This window comes from Tasmannia lanceolata, unplaced genomic scaffold (genome assembly GCF_043159265.1).
Source record: "Tasmannia lanceolata isolate RefF3 unplaced genomic scaffold, GAP_Taslan_0.1 ptg000002l, whole genome shotgun sequence".
Classification (NCBI taxonomy): domain Eukaryota; kingdom Viridiplantae; phylum Streptophyta; class Magnoliopsida; order Canellales; family Winteraceae; genus Tasmannia; species Tasmannia lanceolata.
In genome coordinates, this window is record NW_027518679.1 from 27006923 (window position 1) to 27033700 (window position 26778).

General features: G+C 39.3%; 1 protein-coding gene across 1 annotated transcript; it reads right to left on the reverse strand.

The window, feature by feature from the left end:
- Window positions 1–24610: 24610 nt before the first annotated feature.
- Window positions 24611–26026, reverse strand: LOC143890119 (uncharacterized). The gene has a single exon (XM_077394680.1). The coding sequence runs from the start codon at window positions 26024–26026 to the stop codon at window positions 24611–24613; it is 1416 nt and encodes a 471-aa protein (XP_077250795.1).
- Window positions 26027–26778: the final 752 nt, after the last annotated feature.

Consider the following 26778-nt stretch of genomic DNA (forward strand, 5'->3'; position numbering starts at 1 on the left):
CTAATAAATTCGCATGTTGGATAATTCGCACCCCATTTAACTTGAATGGTGTACTTTAAACCTACACAATACTAACCGTAAATCATACATGTACCCTGCGGATGGACGAATTAAAATAGGGTGCAATTCGGGCCGGGTTGGGTTGAGGCCAACTCTAGTGTAACATGAGGTTGCATTACCTCAACCCTAACCCAACCCGCCTCTAAATTACCCAACCTTTACCAACCCAACTAAGCCCAATTTCCAAATTGCCCATCTAACCCAATTTTCCAAATTGGGTCGGGTTCGCCAAGGGGAAAACAAAATAAAATACAAAAATCACGACAAAATTAGGATGAGGTTGTGTTCAGGTAGGGTCAGATTGCCTAAGACTTCAACCCTAATCTAACCCGAAATTAAATCAGGTTGTATTTTCCCAACCCTAACCCAACACAATCCAAGGAAATGCCAACCCAACCCTAGCCAAAATCGGGTTGAACCTGTCAGGTTCGGGCTGATGCCGGCCCAAGTTACACCCCTACTTTAAAAGGAATCCCTACAGCTCACATTCAACACAAAAATATATTCCCATGGATATCTCTCCCTACTTACCTTACAATTTCTCTAATTAGTTGTTATATGCTTTTATAATTCATTCCAAAAATGTTATCAACAAACAATCAGAAAAGTGTTTAACAAAATGAAGAGTGTCATTATCAAATAAGGGTGTATGGATACTATCTCTTTAAAAAATATTAAAATAAGTCTATATTAAAGACCTCCCAAGAGATCAACAGTTTGTTTCTTCTAAGAAACTACTCTCTCATACTGAGGATTCTCATTTCCTTCTTTTGTGAAGTACATAAAAATAATTAAAAGGAAAAATTGTCAATTGGTGACACAAAAATGACAAAATAGTGGATGGGTGACACCATTTTAAAAACTTGTGAACGGAGGTCAAAACACCTTTTACGTACATGGCCTTTTACATAAATGCCCCTGAGGGCAAAAAAACCCTTCGTTTTAACTTTTCTTCATCTTTAACTGTTGAGAAGCTTTTATTTTTCACTTTTACTCTCTCCTTTTTTTCATTTTTAACCACCTGCAACTCATCTTCTCTGGCGTGAGGTGGTGACCGGCGTGAAAATCAACCCATTTTCTCTGACGTGGGGCGGGTTCCTGCGCTACTCCGACCTCTCTTCTCTGTTCTCAACCATATTCCGGCATGGGCTTCATTTTTTCCGGCGTGTTCCCCATCCCCATCGTCTCAACGATGGTAGGGTGTCATGTTTCAATTTTTTTACTTTTATTTCCTTCTATTAAGTTACTTTTGTGGTATATTGTTTCATTTTCACTATTTGGAAGCCTTTACACATCTAGGGCTTTATTTTTTTTATTTTTTTTCCTATTAAGTTGGCTTTGATGAGAAACAGTTAACATGTACTGTTTCATTTTCACTGTAGAGCCCTTTTAATAATCTCCCATTTTCAGTGTTGAGAACCCCTTACCCCCTTTTCACTGTTGATAACCCCGTCTTGTGATTGATAATCTCCCTTTTCCAGTGCTTAGAACTCCCTCTAGGTGGTTCATAATCCCCTATTTCCAGTGTTGGGAACCCCCTTTTGAGGTTGATAATCCTCAATTTTCAGTGTTGAGAACCCCTCCAGGTAGATTGATAATCCCCCATTTATAGTGTTGAGAACCATCTTTTGAGATTGATAATCCCCAATTTCCAATGTTGAGAACCCTCTCAAGGAATAGTTGATAATCCTCCATTTCCAGTGTTGAGAACCCCCTCATTTCTAGTGTTGGTAACCCTCTCTAGGATGTTGACAATCCCCCATTGCCAGTATTGAGAACCCCCTCTGGGTAGATTGATAATCCCCCATTTGTAGTGTTGAGAACCCCCTTTTGAGATTGATAATCCCCCATTTCCAGTGTTGGGAACCCCCTTTTGAGGTTGATAATCCCCGATTTTCAGTTTTTAGAACCCCCTCTAGGTAGATTGATAATCCCCCATTTTTAGTGTTGAGAACCCCCTTTTGAGATTGATATTCCATAATTTCCAATGTCGAGAACCCTCTCTAGGTAGTTGATAATCCCCTATTTCCAGTGTTGAGAACCCCCTCATTTCCAATGTTGGTAACCCTCTCTAGGTAGTTGATAATCCCCGATTGCCAGTGCTGATAATCCCTCATTTCTTGCGAAATTCTGTAGGAAAACCTTTTAATGTTCACAGATGTTTGTTTTTTATGATGATTGTGTTAAAAACTTTATTTTTTAATGGAGATTGGTAGAAACTATGGCAGGGGAGCTGTTAAATGGTAGGGGAAGTTGTTTGTGAATGGCTAGGGAACTTATAAAATTTAAACAGGTTTTATGGTGTGTGTTTGTGTATGTGTTTCAATTTGAACAACTGAAGTTGTTTGTAAATAGGTGGAGAACTTGTAAATTTAAACAGGTTTTATGGAAGTGTGTTTATGTTTGTGAATGGGTGAACAACTTGTAAATTGAAACAGGTTTTATGGAAGTGTGTTTTTGTTTGTGAATGGATGGAGAACTTGTACATTGAAACAGGTTTTATGGAAGTGTGTTTGTGTTTGTGAATAGGTGGAGAACTTGTACATTTAAACAGGTTTTATGGAAGTGTGTTTTTGTTTGATCATGGGTGGAGAACTTCTAAATGTAAACAGGTTTTATAGAATTGTGTTTGTGTTTGTGTTTAAATTTGAACATTGGAACTTGTTTGATCATGGGTGGAGAACTTGTAAATTTAAACATGTTTTAGACAATTGTGTTTGTGTTTGTGTTTCAAGTTGAAATGTGTATTTTTTTTGGTTAAAATGCTTACAGGTTAACTACACAGTTTTCTATGGTCCTATGATGTGTTTCTGAGACCAGTAGCTTTATCTACCTTGGTATATGGTTGGTGACCCATTTTTTGGGTGGATAACCCACTTTAGAAGGTCAATCACCCAAAAAAATGGGAGGTTGGTAAGCCTAAATTTCAATTTCATTAGCTTTATCTACCCTGGTAAATGGTTGGTGACTCATTTTTGGGTGATAACCCACTTTACAAGGTCAATGACCCCAAAAAATGGGAGGTTGGTGTGGACCCCGATCCGAGAGAGGGGCGGCGGTGGGAGACGAGCCCCACGCGCTAAGTCTCACTGGATCATCCACGTGAATGGAGAGCTCTACCAAGGAACTCTCGAAAGAAAGTGCCTCTCACAGTATGAGTGGCGATACAAAGGTGAGATACCTCTCGATTCGGGGACTAGCCCAGATTCGAGGCGTACCTTAAACAAAGAAGAGTCGCCATCCAAGGAAAGTGGGCCAAGGATCCCATACTATGCTCTGTTGCAACGGATAACCAGAGATATAAAATAGGGTTCGTGCCTGGTTACGAATTCGGAAGGTCTAAAGAGCACCTCATCCGCCCAAGTGTAAACACCTGGTCTCTTATGCCATTTACTTAATAATTTTGAAGAGTTTTGGGCGAAAATCATATGAAATGGGAACACAAATCTCCGAGAAGACGTCTATCTAATCATGCATGTCTCGGAGGAATAATAAACACACATAAAAGAAATAAAAGTGTCACCTGAGAATAACTAGGTTATAAGTGACATGCCTAATGGGTGTCTAAGTTCTGGTGAACAAACACATGCATGACACACCAAAAAAATATAAGGTCTGCGCAATAAAGTAAGAAAACACTGCAAAACATAGAAAATGACTCGATACCATACAACCCTAAAACTCTAATCTATACCTAGGCCCGAGTCTTTAGATGATCTGATGTTCATCCAAAGAAGCCTACGTATCCCCGCCTCCACGAGAATCAAGGCAACGTAGTTCTTCGCACCTATTCTAAGCTGTGATGCCTAAGACATCTAGACCTCTATCCTAGACTCGATCTAAAAGACCGGACTAGTTCTTAAAGCTTTTTGTGTGATTATTTAAATTCCAATGGATTGTAGATTTTAGGACACCCTATATGTCTTAACTAAATGCAGGTTAGCCCTAAGCTAATGCAGGTGGTTCCTATAATCTATGTGTAGCTAGGCTGTATATCCTAAGGAAAACAGTAGGATCTATCGCATCTTAGACCTAGTCATCAATTGGCGATGTGGATTGCCAACTGACCGGACGGAGGCGTAAAAACTCCTAGCTAGGACTCACTCCTAACTCTAACACAAACAAATAAAACACACAACAAACAAACAAATGAACGGGGGAGCAACTCCCGACTCAAAAACTCTCTAAATAGGACAACTTCTTAACTCTAGAGGAAGATCCTTTCGAAGAAAACAATATTTTGAAAAGATTTTTATAATTTTGAAAGATTTAAAATCCTTATCTTTAAAGGTTTGGCTGGACTTGGGATGTGGATCCCAAGCTGCACTACGTACCTCGTGGAAGAGGATCAAGCCAACGTAGTTCGGAATAGATTTCCTAACTACTCCTAATGACTCAAGATTTTTGAGATTTTTGGTTTTTCAGATGTTTTTGTTGTTTTTAAGTGTTTTTGACTCAAGGGGGACAAATCCTATCATCATAAGGGGAGGACAGACTCCTGATATCCCGCAAAGGTTGGACAGCATCCTATGCTTTGCGGGGGAAAAGAACAGAAACACAGCTCTGCAAGGGTTGGACAGCATCCTATACCTTGCAAGAGTGGATAAAAACATGATACGATGAGAGGTAGAATAGAATCCTAACCCCTATGATGATAGAATTTGATTCCTGAACAAGAGGATTGACTCTCTAGACTAAGGACGGATTCCTGTGCTAGTGGACTAATCAAACTAAGATAAAGCTCAACAAGTAATAAGGAAAGACCTTGTGCATATTTGGCAAAGGTAAAACATCCAGCCGGGCCGGACAGCTACCTAGCCCTAGGGTGCAACAAATGTGCAACCCAATACCCATAAGGGTAAGGGGTATGATGCCAAGCCGAGTAGGATGTTCTCCCAAAACCAAATGATGCACAAAGAGGAGAATGCTAATAGAATGAGACTGGGCAAGTCTCTTAGACATATAGGTAGGATAGAGAAAAAAAAATGTGAACAAGGAAAAAGAGACCTTGTGCATATTTGGTTTAGGTAAAACACCCAGCCGGGCCGGACAGCTACCTAGCCCTAGGGTGCAACAAATGTGCAACCCAATACCCATAGGGTGAGGGGTATGATGCCAAGCCGAGTAGGGTGTTCTTCCAAAAACCAAGAGACGCACAAAGATGAGGTTTAGAAAGAAAAATGAGATTGTGTGAGACTCCTAAACAAAAAGATAAGCTCCAAGAGAGGTGCTGACGAGACACGGCATGTCTCCTAAGGATGGACTTACTAACGAGACAAAGCTTGTCTCTAAAGGATACAACTTTCTCTGTCTGAGACATAGCCTGTCTCCCTGAGAGGGCTCTAGAGAACTCTTTCATTGCCCTTGCAATGAATGGATTTCTAATTTCTAGGGGATACACACCATAAAGACTTGGACAAGTCTTTAAGCAAAGAAGGGAGTGCTACTTGGACTGAGCGAGTCCCCTAATGATGGGCTTGGGCTAACGCCTTCATCGCCCTACAAGAAAAGGAGATTCTAGTATCTAAAGAATCTTAACAGAAATCTATAAGACTGTGTTAGTCTATCAAAAAGAGAAGAAAAGGCTATCAGATAATCGCAAATTTTATTCTAAAAATAAATCAATTGCCAAGCAAAGAAAAATATACAATCTAATAGCAATCATAAAATGATAAATAACATTAATTAGTCCAGACCAGCCGCTGGATAGCCTAATAAAGTAAAAAACAATATCAAACACTTCAAAACCAATCACAAACCCCAATACGGGGACTCCAATGAAATCAGATGATGCTAAAGTAATCATCTGATATCATATACACATGATAATATTTCTAATCCCGCCTTGAGATCAGACAGTACTCATGTCGATAATATCGAACAGAGTAGTCATCTGATCTCCTTCTTCCTATTAACAATTTATTTAAATAAATAGAAATGAGTATAATAAACTTTGATATAATCTCACCTGAACAATCCATTTATCTTCATAATCTAACTCAAAATTAAATAAGAGGAAAGAAGAGGGAGAAGATACTATCATAATCCAATAAATCCCTCTAAGGGTGGGCTTAGGCTATCGCCTTCATCGCCCTTAAAGAAGAATGGGACCTAAAAACAAAACGATATTTTCAAATCACAACAATTCTTATGAAAAGAAATCATGTTAAGCAAAATATGAAATTATATGTACAGAATATATAACTTATAAGAACAACAGTTATACAATAAATAATGTAGCGAATATATGTGTTTTTTTTTTTTAACTCAATCAAAATTGCAATTATAAAACTATAAAATATAGGGCAGCAGCTATGTAGTGGTAGACAACAGATATGTACATTCAAATAAACATAAATCATAGCTGAAAAATGAGACATCTTTCTGGAGTAGCAACTACAAAATACACAATTCTTTTGAGACCCTAAACTCATGAGAAATCCAGCCTACTCATCTTTTGCATATTCATTTGTCAAGTAAAAATAATATAAACCATATAGATCAGTGAAAAATGAAACTGAACCAGTAAAATGCACAAGCCAATGAAACAGTAGTCATATAATTATATTATGTAGAAACTTATAGGAGTAACCATTATCAATGATACATGGGCTAAACTTAAAATTAAAGTGAAGTGGTGGCTGCCATGGGCATCACCATGATTACATGATAGAATGAGGGTAAAAAAAAAAGGCTGCAATGTGTTAACATAGAGGCTGAACTGCGCTAAAAAAAAATGAAACAATGCTAGAAATGAGCTGAACATAGGCTTAAAAATGTGCTCAAAACAGGGCTGAAATGGGACAGATTTGCGTAAAAAACTGGGTACAAAATGTGGACAGAATCGCACCTCGAACAGGGGCAGAAATGTGCTTAAAAATGGGGGCTAAATTGTGTGAAAACTGTGCTCGAATGTGTACAGATTCTGAGCGAAAATTGTGCCTCAAATATAGACAAATTCTGTGTTGAAGTTATGGTAAAACAGGGGCAAATTTGTGGGCAGAATCTGTGACAGATTCACGGGTGAAACATGGACAGGTTTGTACTCAAAACTGGGACAAATTTTATGTTCAAAACTGGGACAAGTTCATGCTTAAAAATGGGACAGATTCATGCTTAAAAATGTGAGAGGTTTGTGCCAAAAACTGGGGCTAAACGATGGACAGAATCGTGCCAAAAACTAGAGCTGAACTGTGGACAGATTTTTGTCAAAACTGGGATTGAAACATGGAATGAATTTATGTCAAAACAGGGGCAGCATCATGGACTAATATTGTGCAACACAGGGACTGAATTGTGAGTAAAATCTGTGCAGAAATTGTGTGGACACGGTGGGCTGAAATGTACAGAAATTGTGTGTGCACAGTGGGCTGAAATGTACAAAATTGTGTGTGCAGTGGGCTGAAATGTATAGAAATTGTGTGTGTGCAGTGGGCTGAAATGTACAGGAATTATGTGTGTGCAGTGGGCTGAAATGTACAGAAATTGTGTGTGCACAGTGTTAAACAGAAACAAATATATATGTATGCATCTTTGCTAAACAGAGACAAATTTGTGAATGAAAATTGTGCTCAAACAGGAGTAACAATGGGTGAAAACTGTGTTGAACCAGGAGGCTGAAGTTAAGAGCTAAATTTATTGGATAAAAAAAAAAATGAAATACAAAATGCATTGGTCTGAAGCAAGCTATGAACCATACATATAAAAACATAGCCATATCTACAGATATACCCACACACACTCAAACACATACGGCATATGCACAGTCATGTACTCATACATATATCAACAAATAATTTTTAAGGGAATTTTCAAAACATCCTCAAGGTTTATAACAAGAATATCAAATAAGGCTAGTATTGACCTTAAAAATTTTTATAAGCATAAGTTAAAAAAAAAAAAACAAAGTATTTCATCTTAAGTAAACATCACTTTAATCAACTTAAGAAAAATCTACGACTAATTCATATCTACAAATATTTCAACTAATTAATAGTAACTTTAAAATTTCGTCATAAGTAAAGTTAAATAGCTAAAAGAAAATTCATCACAAAAAATCATCAAACTTGAAACATATATATATTTTTTTAAAATTTTCAAAATCAAATGTTAAACCTGAACCTTCATTCCAATATTTAAGCTGAAAATTAATCTAAATTATATATATACATATATATATATATATATATATATATATATAAATCTCAATAAATATAAATGATCAGGTTATTAAATAAGATAATAATCACATAATCACGCAACTATTCAATTATAAATTTGAATCACAATGATTTAAGCTGAAATCACTCAATTGATACTTCAAAATGCCAAATCCAAATCAATTATATCAACGAACACATCAAAAGAATGTAGAAAATTTTTGCAATATTTGCCTGTTATAGATACAGAGTAAAGATTTCTTCTTCTAAAAAATTTTAACGAATTCTTTTATAGCCTGATCATGTTAAAATTATGACTATAATCAACATCAAGCATTCCAAGCATATTCCAATATTTAAGCTGAAAATTAATCTAAATTATATATATATATATATATATATATATATATATATATATATATAAATCTCAATAAATATAAATGATCAGGTTATTAAATAAGATAATAATCACATAATCACGCAACTATTCAATTATAAATTTGAATCACAATGATTTAAGCTGAAATCACTCAATTGATACTTCAAAATGCCAAATCCAAATCAATTATATCAACGAACACATCAAAAGAATGTAGAAAATTTTTGCAATATTTGCCTGTTATAGATACAGAGTAGAGATTTCTTCTTCTAAAAAATTTTAACGAATTCTTTTATAGCCTGATCATGTTAAAATTATGACTATAATCAACATCAAGCATTCCAAGCATATTCAAAAGTCTAAGAAATTTCAAAAATTAAAAACAAGACATTCAGATCTGAATAATGAGATTTTAAGTACTTATAGCATTTAATTCTCATTATTTCAAGAACACTCGTGAAATCATATTATTAAACCTCTGAAATTTTGATGAAAATAAACTTTTAAGAGATTCTGAACATAATAAACTATTAAATCGCTAGTCAAAGATAAAATACCTGTTAAATGAATCTAATTGCCTTTTCCCCTTGAATCGCAATGAATTTCCTCGAGAAAACGTGATAACCGAAGTAGAACTTTGCCGGAGGTAGATCGGGGAAGATGAACAGCAGATCCACCGGAGAAAATGATTCCGGAGCACCAATTTACTTGCCGGGGAAGAAGATAGCTTAAGGTTTCAAAGAATTTCTCTATCTCTCTCTCTCTATTTTTCTTTCTCTTTAACCTTCTCAGATGGATTTCTTGCTTTGGATCTTTGTTATCCACTAAACTCCTCTTAAAACGCTGATTTATGAAATATAGCAAATCCGAGCAATAGCAAATCAACTTTAAAGTCTTTGATACTCGAATCTATGCTAAGGAAGATCGGATCTAGAGTTTATAGGAAGCTAGGGTTTGAATAAAAGGAAAAGAATGAAGAACTAGCAGCTTAAAGTAACAATAGATCTTGATGAAAGATCGGAGAAGAAAAGAAAGAAGTTTAGGTTTGAGATGAAGACAAATCTGAGATTCTAAAGCTTCACACCACAAGTAAGAATATGAGAACAAAAACAACAGAATAAGGAAGAAAGAAAATCTAGCGGAAAAATAACTGGAGTCCGGTAGATTCGTCGGAAAGAATGGATCGGAGAAGAAGAAGTATAGATCGAGGGTTTTGATTTGGGGATTTCCTCTCTCTCTCCTCTCTCTTTCTATCAGCGAGAATGAGCTTCTTTTTTTTTCTTTCTATCTGGAAAATGAAATCTCTCTCTGTAGCTATAAAATGATTCACCGGAGGCAGAGTATTGCCGGATCTCAACCGAATTAATCGAGAAAGACGATCGGAAAGTAAAAAATTTCGATCGGAAAATCTCTTTCCCTTTTGCAGACGAAAGAATTCAGCATTTATAGACATTTTAGGGAATTGATATTGGCAATCCAAAATGATGGGCGCGCGGATTTTTGATGGGCGCGCGAAATTGCGCGTCCTTTTCGGCCCAGGTTTGTCTTTTTTCCAAAATAAATTCGCCCCCCTTTCGGATATATTCACCTCCTTTTCTAGTTTACACAATGGTCTTTTCTTGGCTCGTTCGCTGGGCAAACGCACTCGAAATTCAATGAAATTTTGCAGGGGCCCTGGCGGAACCCTAAGCTAGCTTAGGGTGAAGTTTAGGATCCTAATTCATTCATTTGACGGGGTTTTTGCGCAAAATCGGAAGGATTAGGGCACGGTCAAAATGGGGTGTCTACAGTTGGTAAGCCTAAATTTCAATTCCAGAAGCTTTATCTACCTGGTTAATAGTTGGTAACCCATTTTTTGAGTCGATCACCCACTTCCGAATGTTGGTAACCTCGTTTTGAGGTAGTCAATAATCTGGAATCGCTCATTAGCTTTAATACCCAATAAATGGGTTGATAACCCATTCTCTCTGTCGGTGACCCACTTCCATGTTGGTAACCCAAAAAAGTGGGAGTCGATAACCCGGTTTGTCAATTCCAGTAGTTTTATCAACACAGGGATCTGGTTGATAACCCAATTTTTGTGTCGGTAACCCACTTCTGAATCTTGATAACCCAATGACAATCATTCTTTACAAAATAAAAAGAAGTCATCACAATATCTAAGTACATTCAAAAAATTCAATTACACCCTTACACGAAGAAGGGAGTTTGGCAAGGTACGCCCGAAATACTGAGTATGGGTGCAGAAGGCCCAATAACAGTTTGGTCAACTTGTTGTCTTACCACGGGAGGTTCTTTGTAACTTCTTTTATTATGGCTAAGTTTTCGACATCGGGTGCAGTTGTAATGTAATCCACCTTTCAATTCGCGATCTGTTCTTCTCGTACGCGGCCTTCCTGGTGGTCGCTTTGCAATCGGTGGTAATATTGTCATCAAGGATTCTGGATTTAATTCCCATTGGGTCCTGTCTAGCGTCGGGTGCGAAACCTCAACGTACGTAACCCGATATCTCTACATGAAACCATTTCTCGCAGTAATCGTACGCATCAAATTCTGTTATGCCAATGGCTGCCAATGGTGAATTTGTTCATCTCCGCTACCAATACGTACTGCTTCAGCAACATAAAAAACCACCCTCAACTATCTTCGTTCTCCATCTCAACAACCCCAAATGCTAATGGATATAAACTGTTGTTACCATTGACCCCGATTGTAATCAATAAGATTCCTACATACTTCCCTCGCAGATGTGTCACATGAACCAAAATTATAGGCCTGAGTGTTCGATGAAAAGACCGTATGCTGGGACCAAATGTCCAAAATAAGAGAACAAATCTATCATCTCCCCTAGGTCGTAAATCTCTCGCTATGAAAACACGCATATAGGTGCCGGGATTTCTTCTCATCATCTGAACTGCAAGTGCAGGCAATATTCAATATGAGTCCTCCGCATTCCCACACTTAATCTCAAGTATGATGTTCATCGTGTTGTACGCTTTCCAATAGCTTATACTTATACCTCAATGCATCTTGATATATTCTCGTATGATCCTCATCCTCACATCATCTGGGCGAGCGAATAAGTGTAAACATGTCCGAGCTACCCAAGCTGCTGTGGCAAGAGGGTGATCATTACCCTTTAATTGAGTTGTACACGTATGGTCGGGGACAAACGACTTCACTAACACACAAGTCGTATGATTAGTGCCCGTTATACGCCATTTGCAACCTTCTACCTTGCATCGAACGGCATACTTCTTCGGTGTTGACTTTGACCTAACGAACATAAACTCTTTCACAACCTTCTTGAAGTGTTGCATATTAGAAAATATTGTCCCAACCGTTAACCGCTCAAACTGAAGATTAATGGCATCTACATGATGGGCCCCAACAAACATCTAATCTGCTTCCATTGGCCGACTACTGTCAGTCGGAACCAGTTGAGAACCCCCTCTGATAGGAGAATCCACACTGATAGGCTGAGTGCATGGACTAACACCGATCTTTCCATGATCGTCATCCTCATCCTCCTCCTCCTCCTCCTCCTCCCCATCATCATCGTAATCATCATCACTACCATTGTCATTATCATCATCATTTATTTCTTCTTCTAATCTAAACCCCCCACACAGAAACCATCTTAAAAATATTACTGAAATCCACTTCAACATCTCCCACATTTTGGAAGTCATTGATACCTGGTTAGCATGCAAACCACTTGCCAATGTTTCATTTAAGTCAATTTGAGACCTGCATAGTCGACAATATATAATCAGTTTCAATCCATATGATTAATTCATAAATTGAAATATGAAAGTCTTGAAAGATTTTCAAATAACTACAACACCTTACGCCAGGTTCTGCTGAAGCACCTCCCATCTCTTCACTTACATATCTCCCATCAAATTCACTTTCGTAGTCTTTTTGCAAGTCCACTTCAAAACGCGGACATTTTTTAAACGGAATCGAAGTAGAATGAATGCTACGATTAAGAGAGGGTCTACTAGTACAAATATTGTTTGGGGGAAGCATTAACGAATTCAAAGAATTAATACCATTGTCAATTATGCTCTTCGTTATGTATATCATCACAAAATTGAACATGTATCTGTCAAACATCCTCAACATTGTTTGGAGGACATCATCGTCATCGACGTCAATTAAAGTGCCTATATATGGATCGACAACATATTGACATTTTATCAATAGTGAAACCTGCCTTTTTGTAACACCAATTCTTCTTTGGATTGCACCTTCAAATTCGTAGAAATTGATTCCGTGGGTGACCGATAACAATATCTTCTTCCCCCCGATATATTCTCAAGAAACATCATCCTTCAAATCCCCATCAAAGTGTAAGAGAAGAGAAACCATTATTTCGGTTATTTTTTCTAAAATTGTACAGGGGTTCTAAACAAAGTTTATCAAGCCTCTGAAAGGGGTTATCAAGTTGTTGCTAAAGGGCCTTCTCATCTCTCCTTGAGGGCTATTCAAGTGTACACAATGGGTTACCAAGTTCACAAATGGGGTTATGGACTCTAAAGGGGGGTTTCACTACCTCAATGGGGGTTTGCAAGTCAATACAGAAGGTTTTCTAAGGGGATTATCAGGTCCCTAAGGGGGTTTCAAGTAGTCAATTAGGGGTTTTCAACTATCTACGCAAGGGGGTTTTCAAGTACCTAAAGGGATTACCAAGTAAGTAAAAGAGAAATTACCAAGAATGTACAAGGGCTTTTCAACGCCCTCCAATGGGGTTACCAAGCCTCTCCGAGGTGTATCAAGTGTCAAAACAAGTTTATTAGGTAAATATATGAGACTTACCAACAGCAAATAAGGGATTATCAAGTGCAAAAAATTATGATTCCTGTACAAAAGGGTTTACATAAACCATCTATATTCGGGTCATCAAACACTAGTACCAACTTTATTAGCAGGGTACCAACTCTAGAAGTGATTCAACTCACTTGTAGCAACTCTATAAGAACGATTTCAGAGATAATAGAAGCACAAGCCCTAATTCACCATTTTAAAAGGGTTATAAGCTAGGGTTATCAATCACAATAAAGACAGGGTTATCACACACAATACATACATGGTTATTATCACACACTAAAGACAGGGTTCAAATGCATTAATGGAAGCACAAATCCTAAGAAAGTAGATAAGCTACTAACCTTCACTTACACTTCATGGGTTTCGGGCGTTAATGGAGAAATTTACAAGAGGTTGGTTGTAAATTTTGGTAGGTCAAAAGTAAAAGAGAGAAAAATCTATTCTAACGTGTTCTTTTTGCCATAAGGGGTATTTGGGTAAAAGGCCATGTCAGAAAAAGGTGTTTTGACCTCCGTTCACAAGCTTTTAAAAGGGTGTCACCCATCCACTATTTTGGCATTTTTGTGTCACCAATTGACAATTTTTCCATTGTTTTTATGGGCCGTATGGGCTTATGGTTTTGGGTACCCTTTTGCATTACAAGCGGATGGGCCAAGTGCGAAAAAGGGACGAATATATCATTTCCCGGAAGGGAAGAGGGAAATAATATCCCCCCGCCCCCTAAACGGATAAAATCCCCCCTGGAATGGTTTTGTGAGAATGGTTCACTGCTTGTTAGGATAAATTCAACCCCCTATTACGTTTTTCTTTGCCTTTAAAACTTAACGAAGTGGGGTGGGCGATAGGGGGAATATGGGACCACTGTATTTTTTGGGCTGCACATGCATGCATGACCGGCCACCATATAATTTATCTTATTTTGGCTACTGATATCCGAGATTTTATACGGTGTAAGCCCTTATAGTCCCTTATTTTTCAAAAAATACTGTACGGACCACACTATAGGATGATCCAAATCCTCCATGTGATGGTTCATAACGTAAATAGGTTCTGCCCAAAAAATCATTTCCATATGATGATCCTAGCCTTCCGATCTATAGAGGTTTCCATAACATGCAGTTCATCTGTAGATCGGAGGGTTGGGATCATCCTGTGGAAATGATTTTTTGGAAACAACCTATTTACGTTATAGCACATCACATGGATGGTTTGGATCATCATACAGTGTGGCCCGTACAGTGCCTTTTGAAAAATAGGGGACTATAAGAGCTTACACAGTATAAAATATCCTGATATCCTCACTAGTCATTACTATGTTTTGATTATGAGACAAACTCACCTTGTCTTTTATTATTTAACCATATGTCAAGAGCGGTATTTGCTAGGGTATTTCCCAAATGACTTTTGCCCGAGAGAACAGCAACCTCTGATGAATTAAATGCCCCAAGTGGCGTGGCTAATTTGTCTAAGTAATTGCAGTAAATGTACCAGTCATGCTTAAATGCTCTGATTGGCAGTGAGGGTTATTCATATGGAAATGGCCTTCTTTGGGTCTCTTTAGTGTTGGCTGTGAGAATTGTTCCTATGGCAAAGGCCTCGTTTGGGGTCTCGGCAAGGGCATTGTTTAGGTTTCAATGTCTGGTTGTTCATATGTCAAAGGCCCTTGTTTTTGTCTCTTCAATGCCTAGTTGATCTTTTGCGGATCCTATAGGAGCGACAGACTCTCTAGTGAAGCTGAACTGAGAGCTGCCTATCAGGGTATCAAGCCCCTAGATAGAGATGTTTTGGATGAGGTAGTGGGGGAAGGGGGCGCTCTCAAGGTGATTGGCCTAGGGGTTCTCATCCTTTTCTCTACATATTTTCAAGTTTCTCTGATGAAATTCAAGACAAATTGATAGGTTTGCAAATCTCTTTTTAGGCATGTGAGGAAGTCGGCTGATCGCGAAGCTGATAGGTTAGTGATAGGTTAGCCGAGATGGTGTCTCAATTCTCAAAAGAGGGCTCGGAGATTTATGACTTCCTTTCCCCGTGGCCTCTCTTTTCCCCATGGCCTCTCTCCCCCTTAGCCATAGCTGGAGTTTTTTCTTATTGTTTGGCTGGTATATTCTTTTTTTTTAATTCTTTGATGTTGTATAGAACCATCTCAATCTCTTTTTTCAATGAAAATCTTTGCCATTCAAAATAAATGTCTGGTAGTTTCTCCATTGCAGCACAATGCTTCATTAGCTAGTGGAGTATGGGGTTTTTTTGATTCATTTCTTCCCTTCCTTGTCCGTCTTCATTAAGCCGCTGTTTGGATTGCAACAAAACATTTCTGACGAATTTTCTTCTTCTTCGGATATACAATCTATTTACATTATGGTTAATTTAGAAAAAACATTATATGATGTGTGGCCGTACAAACCTGTATTTTCCAAAAGGTACGGATGGTCCACACAGTAGGATGATCCAAACCGTCCATTTGATGGGCCACAATGTAAATATGTTGTGCCCAGAAATTATTTTCGTACTCATATAGTTTCTCATAAATAAAAATCGAATAAAGGGGGGAAAATATCACTGCCCAAATTATATATTCGCCCTTTCCCCCATTAAATTTCTGAGTTCTGACTACATTTTTTTAGGGGTAGCAATTAAACCCGCAAAATGGGGATCCGCCCCGTCCCGTCCCGAAAGGAGGATCCCCCGGTTTAAGCGGGGGCGGGGATGGGGATTGCTCTCGCCCCGCAATCCCCATACAAAATTGATTTTTTGCTAATAAATTTGGGTAGCCGAACTTATCATAGAACAAATTTTGTTTAGTATTCCTAAATTTTCCAGAATATCTTTATCAAATTGATTTTTTGTAGAACTTTCCATTGAAAAAATCCACTAAATGTGTTTCTAAGTGGTGTGCGGGGCGGGGGTGGGGATTAGATTTTCCCCGCGAGGCGGGGAAGGGGATCCCCCACCATTCCCAAAGCGGGGATGGGGAAATTTCTCAAGGCAGGGATGGGACGGGGAATGCCACATCCAGCCCCGCCCCGCCCCGTTGCCACCTTTAAATGTTTTCCACTAGAAGGGGTTGAACCGGAAAAGAAAAAGGGGGTGAATATATCACATCCCTTCTTTGCTTCGGTAAAATATCTTAGGAAAAATTGTCAACTGGTGACACAAAAATGCAAAAATAGTGAATGGGTGACACCCTTTTGAAAGTTTGTGAACGGAGGTCGAAATACCTTTTCTGACATGGCCTTTTACGTAAATACCCTTGAGAAAGAAAAACTCATTTTCTCTTCGTTTTTAACTGTACAGAGGCTTCTTTTTTTTTACTTTTACTCTCCATTTTCATTTTAACCACCTGAAACTCATCTTCTCCGGCGTGAGGTGTGACCGGCGTGAAGATCTCTCATTTTTCTCTGGAGTGGGGCGGTTTCCTGCATTATTCCGAACCTCTCTCCTCCGTTATCAAGTGTATTCCGGCGAGGGCTTCATTTTTCCGCCGTGGGCTTCATTTTTCCCCCATCCCCATCGTGCAGGTATGTTAGGGTGTCGTATTTCATATTTTTTTACTTTTTTTTTCGTTCTATTAAGTTACCTTTGTGGTGTATTGTTTCATTGTTAGTATTTGGAAGTCTTTACACATCTAGGTTTTAAAATTTTTTTTTTCCCTATTTTGTTTCATTTTGACTGTGGAGAACCCCCTTTTGATAATCTCTCATTCTCGGTGTTGAGAATCCCCTTTTGAGATTGATAATATCCCTTATTCAGTGTTGAGAACCCATTTCCAGTGTTAGGACCCCCCTTTTTCAGTGTTGGGATGCTTTATATCCAGTGTTGGGACCCCCTTTTGAGGTTCATAATCCCTCAATTTAAGTGTTGAGGACCCCCTTCAGGTAGATTGATAATCCCTCATTGCCAGTGTTGAGAATCCCCTCATTTCCAGTGTTAGTAACCCTCTCTAGGATGTTGATAATCCCACATTGCCAGTGTTGAGAACCCCCTCTAGGTAGTTCATAATCTCCCATTTGCAGTGTTGGGAACCCCTTTTCAGGCTGATAATCCCCCACTTTCAGTGTTGAGAATCCTTTCTAGGTACATTGATAATCCTCCTTCTCCACTGTTAAAAACCCCTGAAGGGAGGTTGATAATCCCTATTTCTCGTGTTGGGAACCCCCTGTTGAGGTCATGGTTTTAAATTTCGGCCGAAACGTTTCGTTTCGGCTGAAATATTTCGGTTTCGGTGGAAACCGAAACGAAATTCACTGTGAGTCGGAAAAGTACCAAACTTTGCCGAAACGTTTCGGAAATTTCGGTGAAGTTTCGGAAATTTCGGTGAAACGTTTCGGTAAAGTACAAAATTTCGGTGAGATTTCGGAAATTTCGGTGAAACGTTTCGTAAATTTCCGAAATTTCACCGAAATTTCGGTGAAATTTTTACAAGATTTCGTCCGAAATTTCGTACCGAAACCGAAACGTTTCGGTTTCGGTGATGACCGAAACCGAGATTTAAAACCTTGGTTGAGGTTGATAATCCCCATTCTCGTGTGTTGAGAACCCCCTGTGGTTGATAATCCCCCTTCTCTTCTGTTGAGAACCCCCTGTTGAGGTTGATAATCCCCCTTCTCTTGTGTTGAGAACCCCCTGTTGAGGTTGATAATCCTCATTGTCCAGTGTTGAGAACCCCCTGTTGAGGTTGATAATCCTCATTGTCCAGTGTTGAGACCCCCTGTTGAGGTTGATAATCCCCCTTCTCCAGTGTTGAAAACCTCCTCAAGGGAGGTTGATAATCCCCATTTCCTGTGTTGAGAACCCCCTGTTGAGGTTGATAATCCCCTACTCCAGAGTTAAAACTCCCTATTGAGGTTGATAATCCCCCTTCTCTAGTGTTGAAAACCCCCTCAAGGAGTTTATAATACCCATTTCCAGTGTTGTGAATCCCGGTTGAGGTTGATAATTAATATTTGTAGTGTTGAGAACTCCCTGTTGAGGTTGATAATCCCCCTTCTCCAGTGTTGAAAACCCCCTCAAGGGAGGTTGATAATCCCCATTTTCATATTGTTGCCAATCCTCTTTTGGATCATTGTTCATATAGTAATTTTTGGTATGGTTTCTACACTTGAGAATCACATATTTGAGTTGCGAACCCCATTTTAAGAAACATGAACTTACATTACAATTAATTATGTTCTTCTTTTGTGACAGTGATAATATATATAGTTGGATTGGGAGAAGGCAAAGTCTACAATGAAGACGCGTGTAAGTGTAGTCTTTTTTGTTCTCGTTTTAGATTGTTAGTCAATAGAATGCTCTTTTATTCTCTAATTGTGTTAATAGGCAAATGAGAGCCGGAGTCGAAAGTCTAATAGGAAGCCCGCAATGGGTTTAAAGAATGAGGAGATGAAAATGAAAGGTGGTAAGGGGAAAATGAAATTGAGAGGTGAAAAGGGAGAAATGAAACTGAAAGGTGAGAAGGCAAAAATGAAAAATAGAGGTGAGAAGAAGATAGTTGAAGTGAAAGGTCAGAAGATGAAAACCAAAGTGAAAGGTCAGAAGATGAAAACCGATGTGAAAAGTGAGAAGATGAAAAGCAACGTGAAAGGTGAGAAAAGTGAAGTGAAGGCGAAACATGTAAGTGTATTTGATCTTTACAGTTTTAATCTAAGTTACTTGATAAAAGTTCAAGCTCTGATTATGTATGTTGTTTTACAGGATCCATATGTCCCTGCACGATGTTCTCCATCGTGCTTTATTAAGGAGATGCGGAGTACACAGTTCCGATAGTCCCACTATGATGATATAGGCAAGACCCCTTTCAAAGACTTCATCCGCCTAGAACAGAATCCACTAGAAGAGGCTGTCATGCATAAGCCTCTAATTAGAGCACTACACAGTAAGTGGGTTCCGGCGACGAAGACATTCATGCTAGGCGGTATCGCAGTTCCATTTAGGGCTAGCGATGTTGCATTGGCTTTAGGCCTTCCACTTAGAGGGGAAAAAATTAATTTGGTGAGGGTTCCGTGGACGGACAAGAGTAAACCCACTCCTTTACTGCCTGGGTGGCCATTTCGTAGAGGATCTGTTCTGGCATCTGACCTTTCTGTACAAATCAAGGCCTTAGTTGGTCTAGAGGACCAACCCTCCATAGAGACTTGTGTGAAATATGTCGTGCTACACCTATTCGCTACTATGTTATTCACTCAGGCTGCACATCGGGCCGACCAGCTGTTTTGGCCCTATATCGATGATTTAGAGAAGATGTGCGACTATAACTGGGGGGGGGGAGCAGTATACAATTGGTTACTCGAGTATTTAAACGCATCCGTCGCAGGGGGAAAATATCTTGGAGGTTGCTCCCTCACATTGCAGGTATCATGGCCTCTGCAATAGTTTGCCTTTTTATTTATCTTCCTATTAATAAAATATTAACAAAGTCTGTCTTGTGTGTGCAAGTGTGGCTTTTCGAGCACACGAAGTTGTAGATACCAAAAAATCCAGATGCCTGTCCACGTCTTCTGAAGTGGAAGTCGAAAGGAAATGAATCGAATAAGTACTATATGATTGAGCATGGGAAGATAGACAAATCTGAGGTGAGACCCTATCTACTAGATACCATTTTAGATAGTCTGTAATATTTATGATCTAACAACTTTCTCGAATCGTTAGGTAGTGGTGACATTGACGCCACGAGAGGACGAACTGCGGTACATTCCTGAGCAGGTATCGCAATGGACCTCTTTTTATATTATGTTTTATTTAACTTGGTAATGTTTACAAATTTTGTGTGTTGTATCCCTTATTTGTATATTAGGAACCCGAGGAAGAAGGAATCATTGGGCAGGGAGAACCATTAGGGCAGTCACATACTGTCCCAGCATTGACCGGCACACCTGCGTTTGAAGGAAGGGATACTGTAGTTGAGGAGGGTGGTCAGGAGGCCAGTGAGGATAGGAGGATAAAAAGAGAGTGGGAGAAGATAGGAGAGGCATGGGACAATATAAAAAAAGAGAGGGTACAGAATGAAGAGGAGAAGGAGATGTTAAGAAGAGTCAGGGTGGAGATGGAGGCGGAGAAGGAGAATTTACGAATACAGATTGCAGCTGAGAGGGAAATTATACAGAAGGAGTGGGAAGCGATGAGAAGACAGGAGGGAGACGAAGCTGAAATGGAGAAGGAAGAATTGAGAAAAGATGGGGAAAAAAAGAAGAGAGGAGGAAGATATGGAGGTCATAAATGTGATGAGTCAGGCTGAAGATGTTGGCTTCGTAAATGAAGCAGTTGTAACAGGAGCGTCAGATGTTGTTACCATTCTCGATAGCCCTGAGGGTAAAGAGAAGAGGAAGAGGACGGAAAAATTAGGGAGCATTGAGAGGAGAGTGAAAAATCAGAGAAGGGATAAGAAACCAAGCTACGCCAAGAATAGCCCCTATACAGTACCCCCAGTGACAAAGAAAAAAAGTGAGAGGGCAACGAAGAAAGTAACACGGAGGCAAACTGATCTCATTCAGAAGTTGAAAAAATAAGACCAAAGGCAAGTACACTTGTTTTCAATTAACCATTATTCAAAGTTAGATACTTGCTTCCTCTAACCTTTGTATATTTTTGCAGTCGTATTCTCATGACCGTTGACGGGGTAAAAGTCTTGGCCGAGGATCTCGAAACGTTGTGGAACCTGAAAGGAGTCCTCAGTGGCCAAGTAAGTGTCATTTTTTAAATTAAGTGTTGTCTTCAGTACCCATTGTTGAGGTAATTAAGAATTTTTTTTGAGTTGTAGGTGTTGGATGTATATGGGAAGTATTTGTGCGCCTCCAGCAATGCCTTGACTGGACGGATTGTATATATTCCTTCATCAGTACATGTAAGAGGGTTTTTTGTAGCTATACATGTTACTTTACAACTTATCCATCATTTAGTGTTCCCACAAAATTCATTTCATTGTACAGGGATATAAGACTTCAGGGCGTGATTCAATGGATGACAAAAATAAGTTGGACTCCGATCGGTTGGCGAACGAGCTATTGCATCGTACACTTGACCATATCCCGTTAGAAGATATTGGGATGCTTTTAATCACATGCTGTCAAGACTTTCATTGGGCTCTTGTGCTTGTTGATATGGTGAATAAAAAGATGGTCGAGTTCAACTCAATGGAAGGGGACTCATTTCAGGAGCGAGCATCTCCCACTATAAGTAAATTAACATCTTCCGTAACATTTAAAGTTACTTCCATATGTATAACACTCAATATTCCTTCGTTGTCTTAAATTCAGGTAGCATTAATGAAGGAATATTTGAAGGGCCGGGGTTGCAACATCGATGACTTTCCATATTCACAGATGGATGGCTTCCGAAAGCAGAACAATGGGTGGGTTCAAACTTAAAACTTTCGAATTTTTGTTAGTATTCCTATCTCATTCGTAGTTAGCTTAAAAGTAACTCCATTCAATGCATGCTTTTATACATGGTTGATTGCGGCGCTTTTGTCCTAAAAGCGATTGAGCATCTCTACCATGGTCAATCACTGAACTTTGGGCCGACAGACATTCCTGAATTTCGGCTACAACTCTGTGAGAGATTTTTACGAGGAGAGTTTGGGGACTACACACTTATATAGGAACACCTTCTAATGTTCATGGATGTTTATTTTTTCTGATGATCATACTAAAAACTTTATTTTTAATGAAGATTGGCAGGGGAATTGTTAAATGACAAGGGAAGTTGTTATGGTCTGTGTTTTTGTTTGTGAATGGGTGGAGAACTTGTAAATTGAAATAGGTTTAATGGAAGTGTGTGTGTTTGTGAATGGGTGGAGAACTTGGTTGGTGAAACAGGTTTTATGGAATTGTGAACTTGTTTATGAATGTGGAGAAGTTGTAAATGTAAGCAGGTTTTATGGAAGTGTGTTTGTGTTTGTGTTTCAATTTGAATATTGGAACTTGTAAATTTAAACAGGTTTTAGACATGTGTGTTTGTGTTTCTGAATGAGTAGGGAAGTGATAATTTAAAACATAATATGATGTGTGTTTGTGTTTGTGAACAGAATATGAAGTGTGTTTGTGTTTGTGTTTAAACAGGTTTTAGACATTTTCAATTCCAGCAACTTTACTCCCCTGGAAAATGGTTGGTGACCCTTTTTCTGGGTTGGTAACCCACATTCCACGGTCAATCACCCAAAAAAAAGGGAGGTTGGTAACCTTAAGTTTCAATTCCAGCAGCTTTACTCCCCTGGAAAAATGGTTGGTGACCCTTTTTCTGGGTTGGTAACCCACATTCCAAGGTCAATGACCCAAAAAAAGGGAGGTTGGTAACCTTAAGTTTCAATTCCAGCAGCTTTACTCCCCTGAAAAAATGGTTGGTGACCCTTTTTCTGGGTTGGTAACCCACATTCCACGGTCAATCACCCAAAAAAAAGGGAGGTTGGTAACCTTAAGTTTCAATTCCAGCAGCTTTACTCCCCTGGAAAATGGTTGGTGACCCTTTTTTTGGGTTGGTAACCAACATTCCACGGTCAATCACCCAAAAAAAAGGGAGGTTGGTAACCTTAAGTTTCAATTCCAGGAGCTTTACTCCCCTGGAAAAATGGTTGGTGACCCTTTTTCTGGGTTGGTAACCCACATTCCACGGTCAATCACCCAAAAAAAGGGAGGTTGGTAACCTTAATTTTCAATTGCAGCAGCTTTACTCCCCTGAAAAATGGTTGGTGACCCTTTTTCGGTTGGTAACCCACATTCCAAGGTCAATCACCTAAAAAAAGGGAGGTTGGTAAGCCTAAATTTCAATTCCAGCAGCTTTACTCCCCTGGAAAATGGTTGGTGACCCTTTTTTGGGTTGGTAACCCACATTCCAAGGTCAATCACCCAAAAAAAAGGGAGGTTGGTAACCTTAAATTTCAATTCCAGCAGCTTTACTCCCCTGGAAAATGGTTGGTGACCCTTTTTTTTGGTCGATCACCCACTTTCGAATGTTGGTAACCTCGTTTTGGGGGAGTCGATAACCTGAATTTTGAATTCCAGTAGCTTTATCAACCAAGGGAATAGGTTGATGATCCAATTTTGTGTGTTGATAACCTCACTTCCGATTGGTTGATGACCTATTTTGGGGGAGTCGATAACCTGGATTCTGAATTCCAGTAGCTTTATCAACCAAGGGAATGGGTTGATGATCCAATTTTGTGTGTTGATAACCTCACTTCCGATTGGTTGATGACCTATTTTGGGGGAGTCGATAACCTGAATTTTGAATTCCAGTAGCTTTATCAACCAAGGGAATAGGTTGATGATCCAATTTTGTGTGTTGATAACCTCACTTCCGATTGGTTGATGACCTATTTTGGGGGAGTCGATAACTTGGATTTTGAATTCCAGTAGCTTTATCAACCAAGGGAATGGGTTGATGATCCAATTTTGTGTGTTGATAACCTCACTTCCGATTGATTGATGACCTATTTTGGGGGAGTCGATAACCTGGATTTTGAATTCCAGTAGCTTTATCAACCAAGGGAATGGGTTGATGATCCAATTTTGTGTGTTGATAACCTCACTTCCGATTGGTTGATGACCTATTTTGGGAGAGTCGATAACCTGGATTTTGAATTCCAGTAGCTTTATCAACCAAGGGAATGGGTTGATGATCCAATTTTGTGTGTTGATAACATCACTTCCGATTGGTTGATGACCTATTTTGGGGGAGTCGATAACCTGGATTTTGAATTCCAGTAGCTTTATCAACCAAGGGAATGGGTTGATGATCCAATTTTGTGTGTTGATAACCTCACTTCCGATGGGTTGGTGACCTATTTTGGGGGAGTCAATAACCTAAATTCCAACATTCAAGTACCTTTATCAACCAAGGGAATAGGTTGATGATCCCATTTTGTATGTTGATAACCTCACTTCCGATTGGTTGATGACCTATTTGGAGGGAGTTGATAAGCTGAATTCCAATATCAAGTAGCTTTATCAACCTAGGGAATTGGTTGATAATCCTATTGTTTGTGCTGGTAATCCAATTCTGACTGTTGATAGGTCCATTTTCATGGTTTAGATGTAGGAGAGCGACAACTAAATAGAGAACAAATAGCATATCTATATCCAAAAAAATTGTTTATGTATTGATGTTCCAATTACAACCATTCTTTACAAAATAACAAAAAAGAAGTCATTACAATATCTGAGAACATTCAAAAAATTCAATTACACCCTTACACAAAGAAGGGAGCTTGGCAAGGTACGCCCGACCTACTGAGTATGGGTGCAGAAGGCCCAATAGCAGTTTGGTCAACTTGTTGTCTTATCACGGGTGGTTCTTTGCAACTTCTTCTATTGTGGCCAAGTTGTCGACATCGGGTGCATTTGTAATGTAATCCACCTTTCAATTCGCGATCAGTTCTTCTCGTACGCGGCCTTCCCGGTGGTCGATTTGCAATCGGCGGCAATATTGTCATCAAGGATTCGGGATTTAATTCCCATTGGGTCCTGTCTAGTGTCGGGTGCAAAACTTCAGCGTACGTATCCCGATATCTCTCTACATGAAACCATTTCTCGCAGTAATCGTATGCATCAAAATCTGTGATGCCAATGGCTGCCATGGCATGTCCACACGGGAGTCCAAATGTTTGGAATGCACAACAACTGCACGTGCGAAGTTCCAAGTTTACGCCATCTGTATGTTCAAGCGACCGTACTTCATATTCATGAACCCCAACTCGATAAGCTGTATACTGGCGGCTCTCTTCCCTCGCTAATGTTATACGTTCTTCTGCGTAATGAGTCAACTTTGTTTGCCAACTATGACCCAATTTCTGACGCTTTTGAATGAAGTCTGTAGTCTGATGTCTAGTGTGCTCTACCAATGATGCAATCGGCAATCTTCTCGCATCATTCAGGACAGCATTGAAACACTCCGATCTATTTGTAGTCAATACATCATACCTATCCCCCTTAAAGTAAAAACTAGCCCAGTGTTCGTTCACAATGTCACTTATCCACTTGTGTGCACGTTCATTCATCACCTTAATCTTGTCCATTGTTTCTCTGAACACACTCTCTCTCAAAGTCCGTGCGGCTTTCCAAAACAATCTCTTAAGTAGAACATCTTTGAACTCGGATCGCAAATTGGCGGCGAGGTGACGCATGCAATAACTATGATGAGAATTGGGAAATATATTAGGCACTGCCTGCAACAACCCCTTCTGTCGATCGGAGCATATGGTGAATATGTTCATCTCCGCTGCCAATACGTACTGCCTCAGCAACATAAAAAACCACCTCCAACTATCTTCGTTCTCCGTCTCAACAACCCCAAATGCTAATGGATATAAATCGTTGTTACCATCGACCCCGATTGCAACTAATAAGATTCCTAGATACTTCGCTCGCAGATGTGTCCCATCAACCAAAATTATAGGCCTGAGTGTTCGATGAAAAGACCGTATGCTGGGACCAAATGTCCAAAATAAGCGAACAAATCTATCATCTCCCATAGGTCGTAAATCTCTGGCTCTGAAAACACGCATATAGCTGCCGAAATTTCTTCTCATCATCTGAACTGTAAGTGCAGGCAATATTCGATAAGAGTCCTCCACATTTCCACACTTAATCTCAAGTATGATGTTCATCGCGTTGTACGCTTTCCAATAGCTTATAATTATACCCCAATTCATCTTGATATATTCTCGTATGATCTTCGTCCTCATATCATCTGGGCAAGCAAATAAGCGTAAACATGTCTGAGCAACCCAAGCTGCTGTGACAAAAGGGTGATCATTGCCCCTTAATTTAGTTCTACACGTATGGTCAGGGACAAACGAGTTCACTAACACACAGGTCATATGATTAGTACCCGTTATACGCCATTTGCAACCCTCTACCTTTCTATAACACCAATCCTTCTTCGGATTGCAGCTTCAAATTCGTCGAAATTGATTCTGCGGCTGACAGATAACAATGTCTTCTTCCCTCCGACGTATTCCCAAGAAACATCATCCTTCAAATCTCCATCATAGTGTAAAAGAAGAGAAACCATTGTTTCGGACATTTTTATAAAATTCTAAATAGGGGTTCTAAACAGAGTTGTTGCTAAAAGGGGATCTTCATATCTTCTTGAGGGGTATTCAAGTGTACACAATGGGTTACCAAGTTCATAAGTGGGGTTATGGACTCTAAAGGGGATTTTACTACCTCAATGGGGGTTTGAAGGTCAGTCCACAAGGTGTTATAAGAGATTATCAGCTACCTAATGAGGGATTCAAGTCCGTACGGAGGCTTCTGTAAAGGGTAATCAAGTTGCAAATTAGGGGTTTTCAACTCTCTACACAAGGGGGTTTTCAAGTTTCTAAAGGGATTACCATGTACATAGAAGGGGAGTTAC

Bases quoted from the DNA above. Each gene is read 5' to 3' on its own strand.
- LOC143890119 (XM_077394680.1), bottom strand. From the start codon at position 26,026: ATGAACATCATACTTGAGATTAAGTGTGGAAATGTGGAGGACTCTTAT.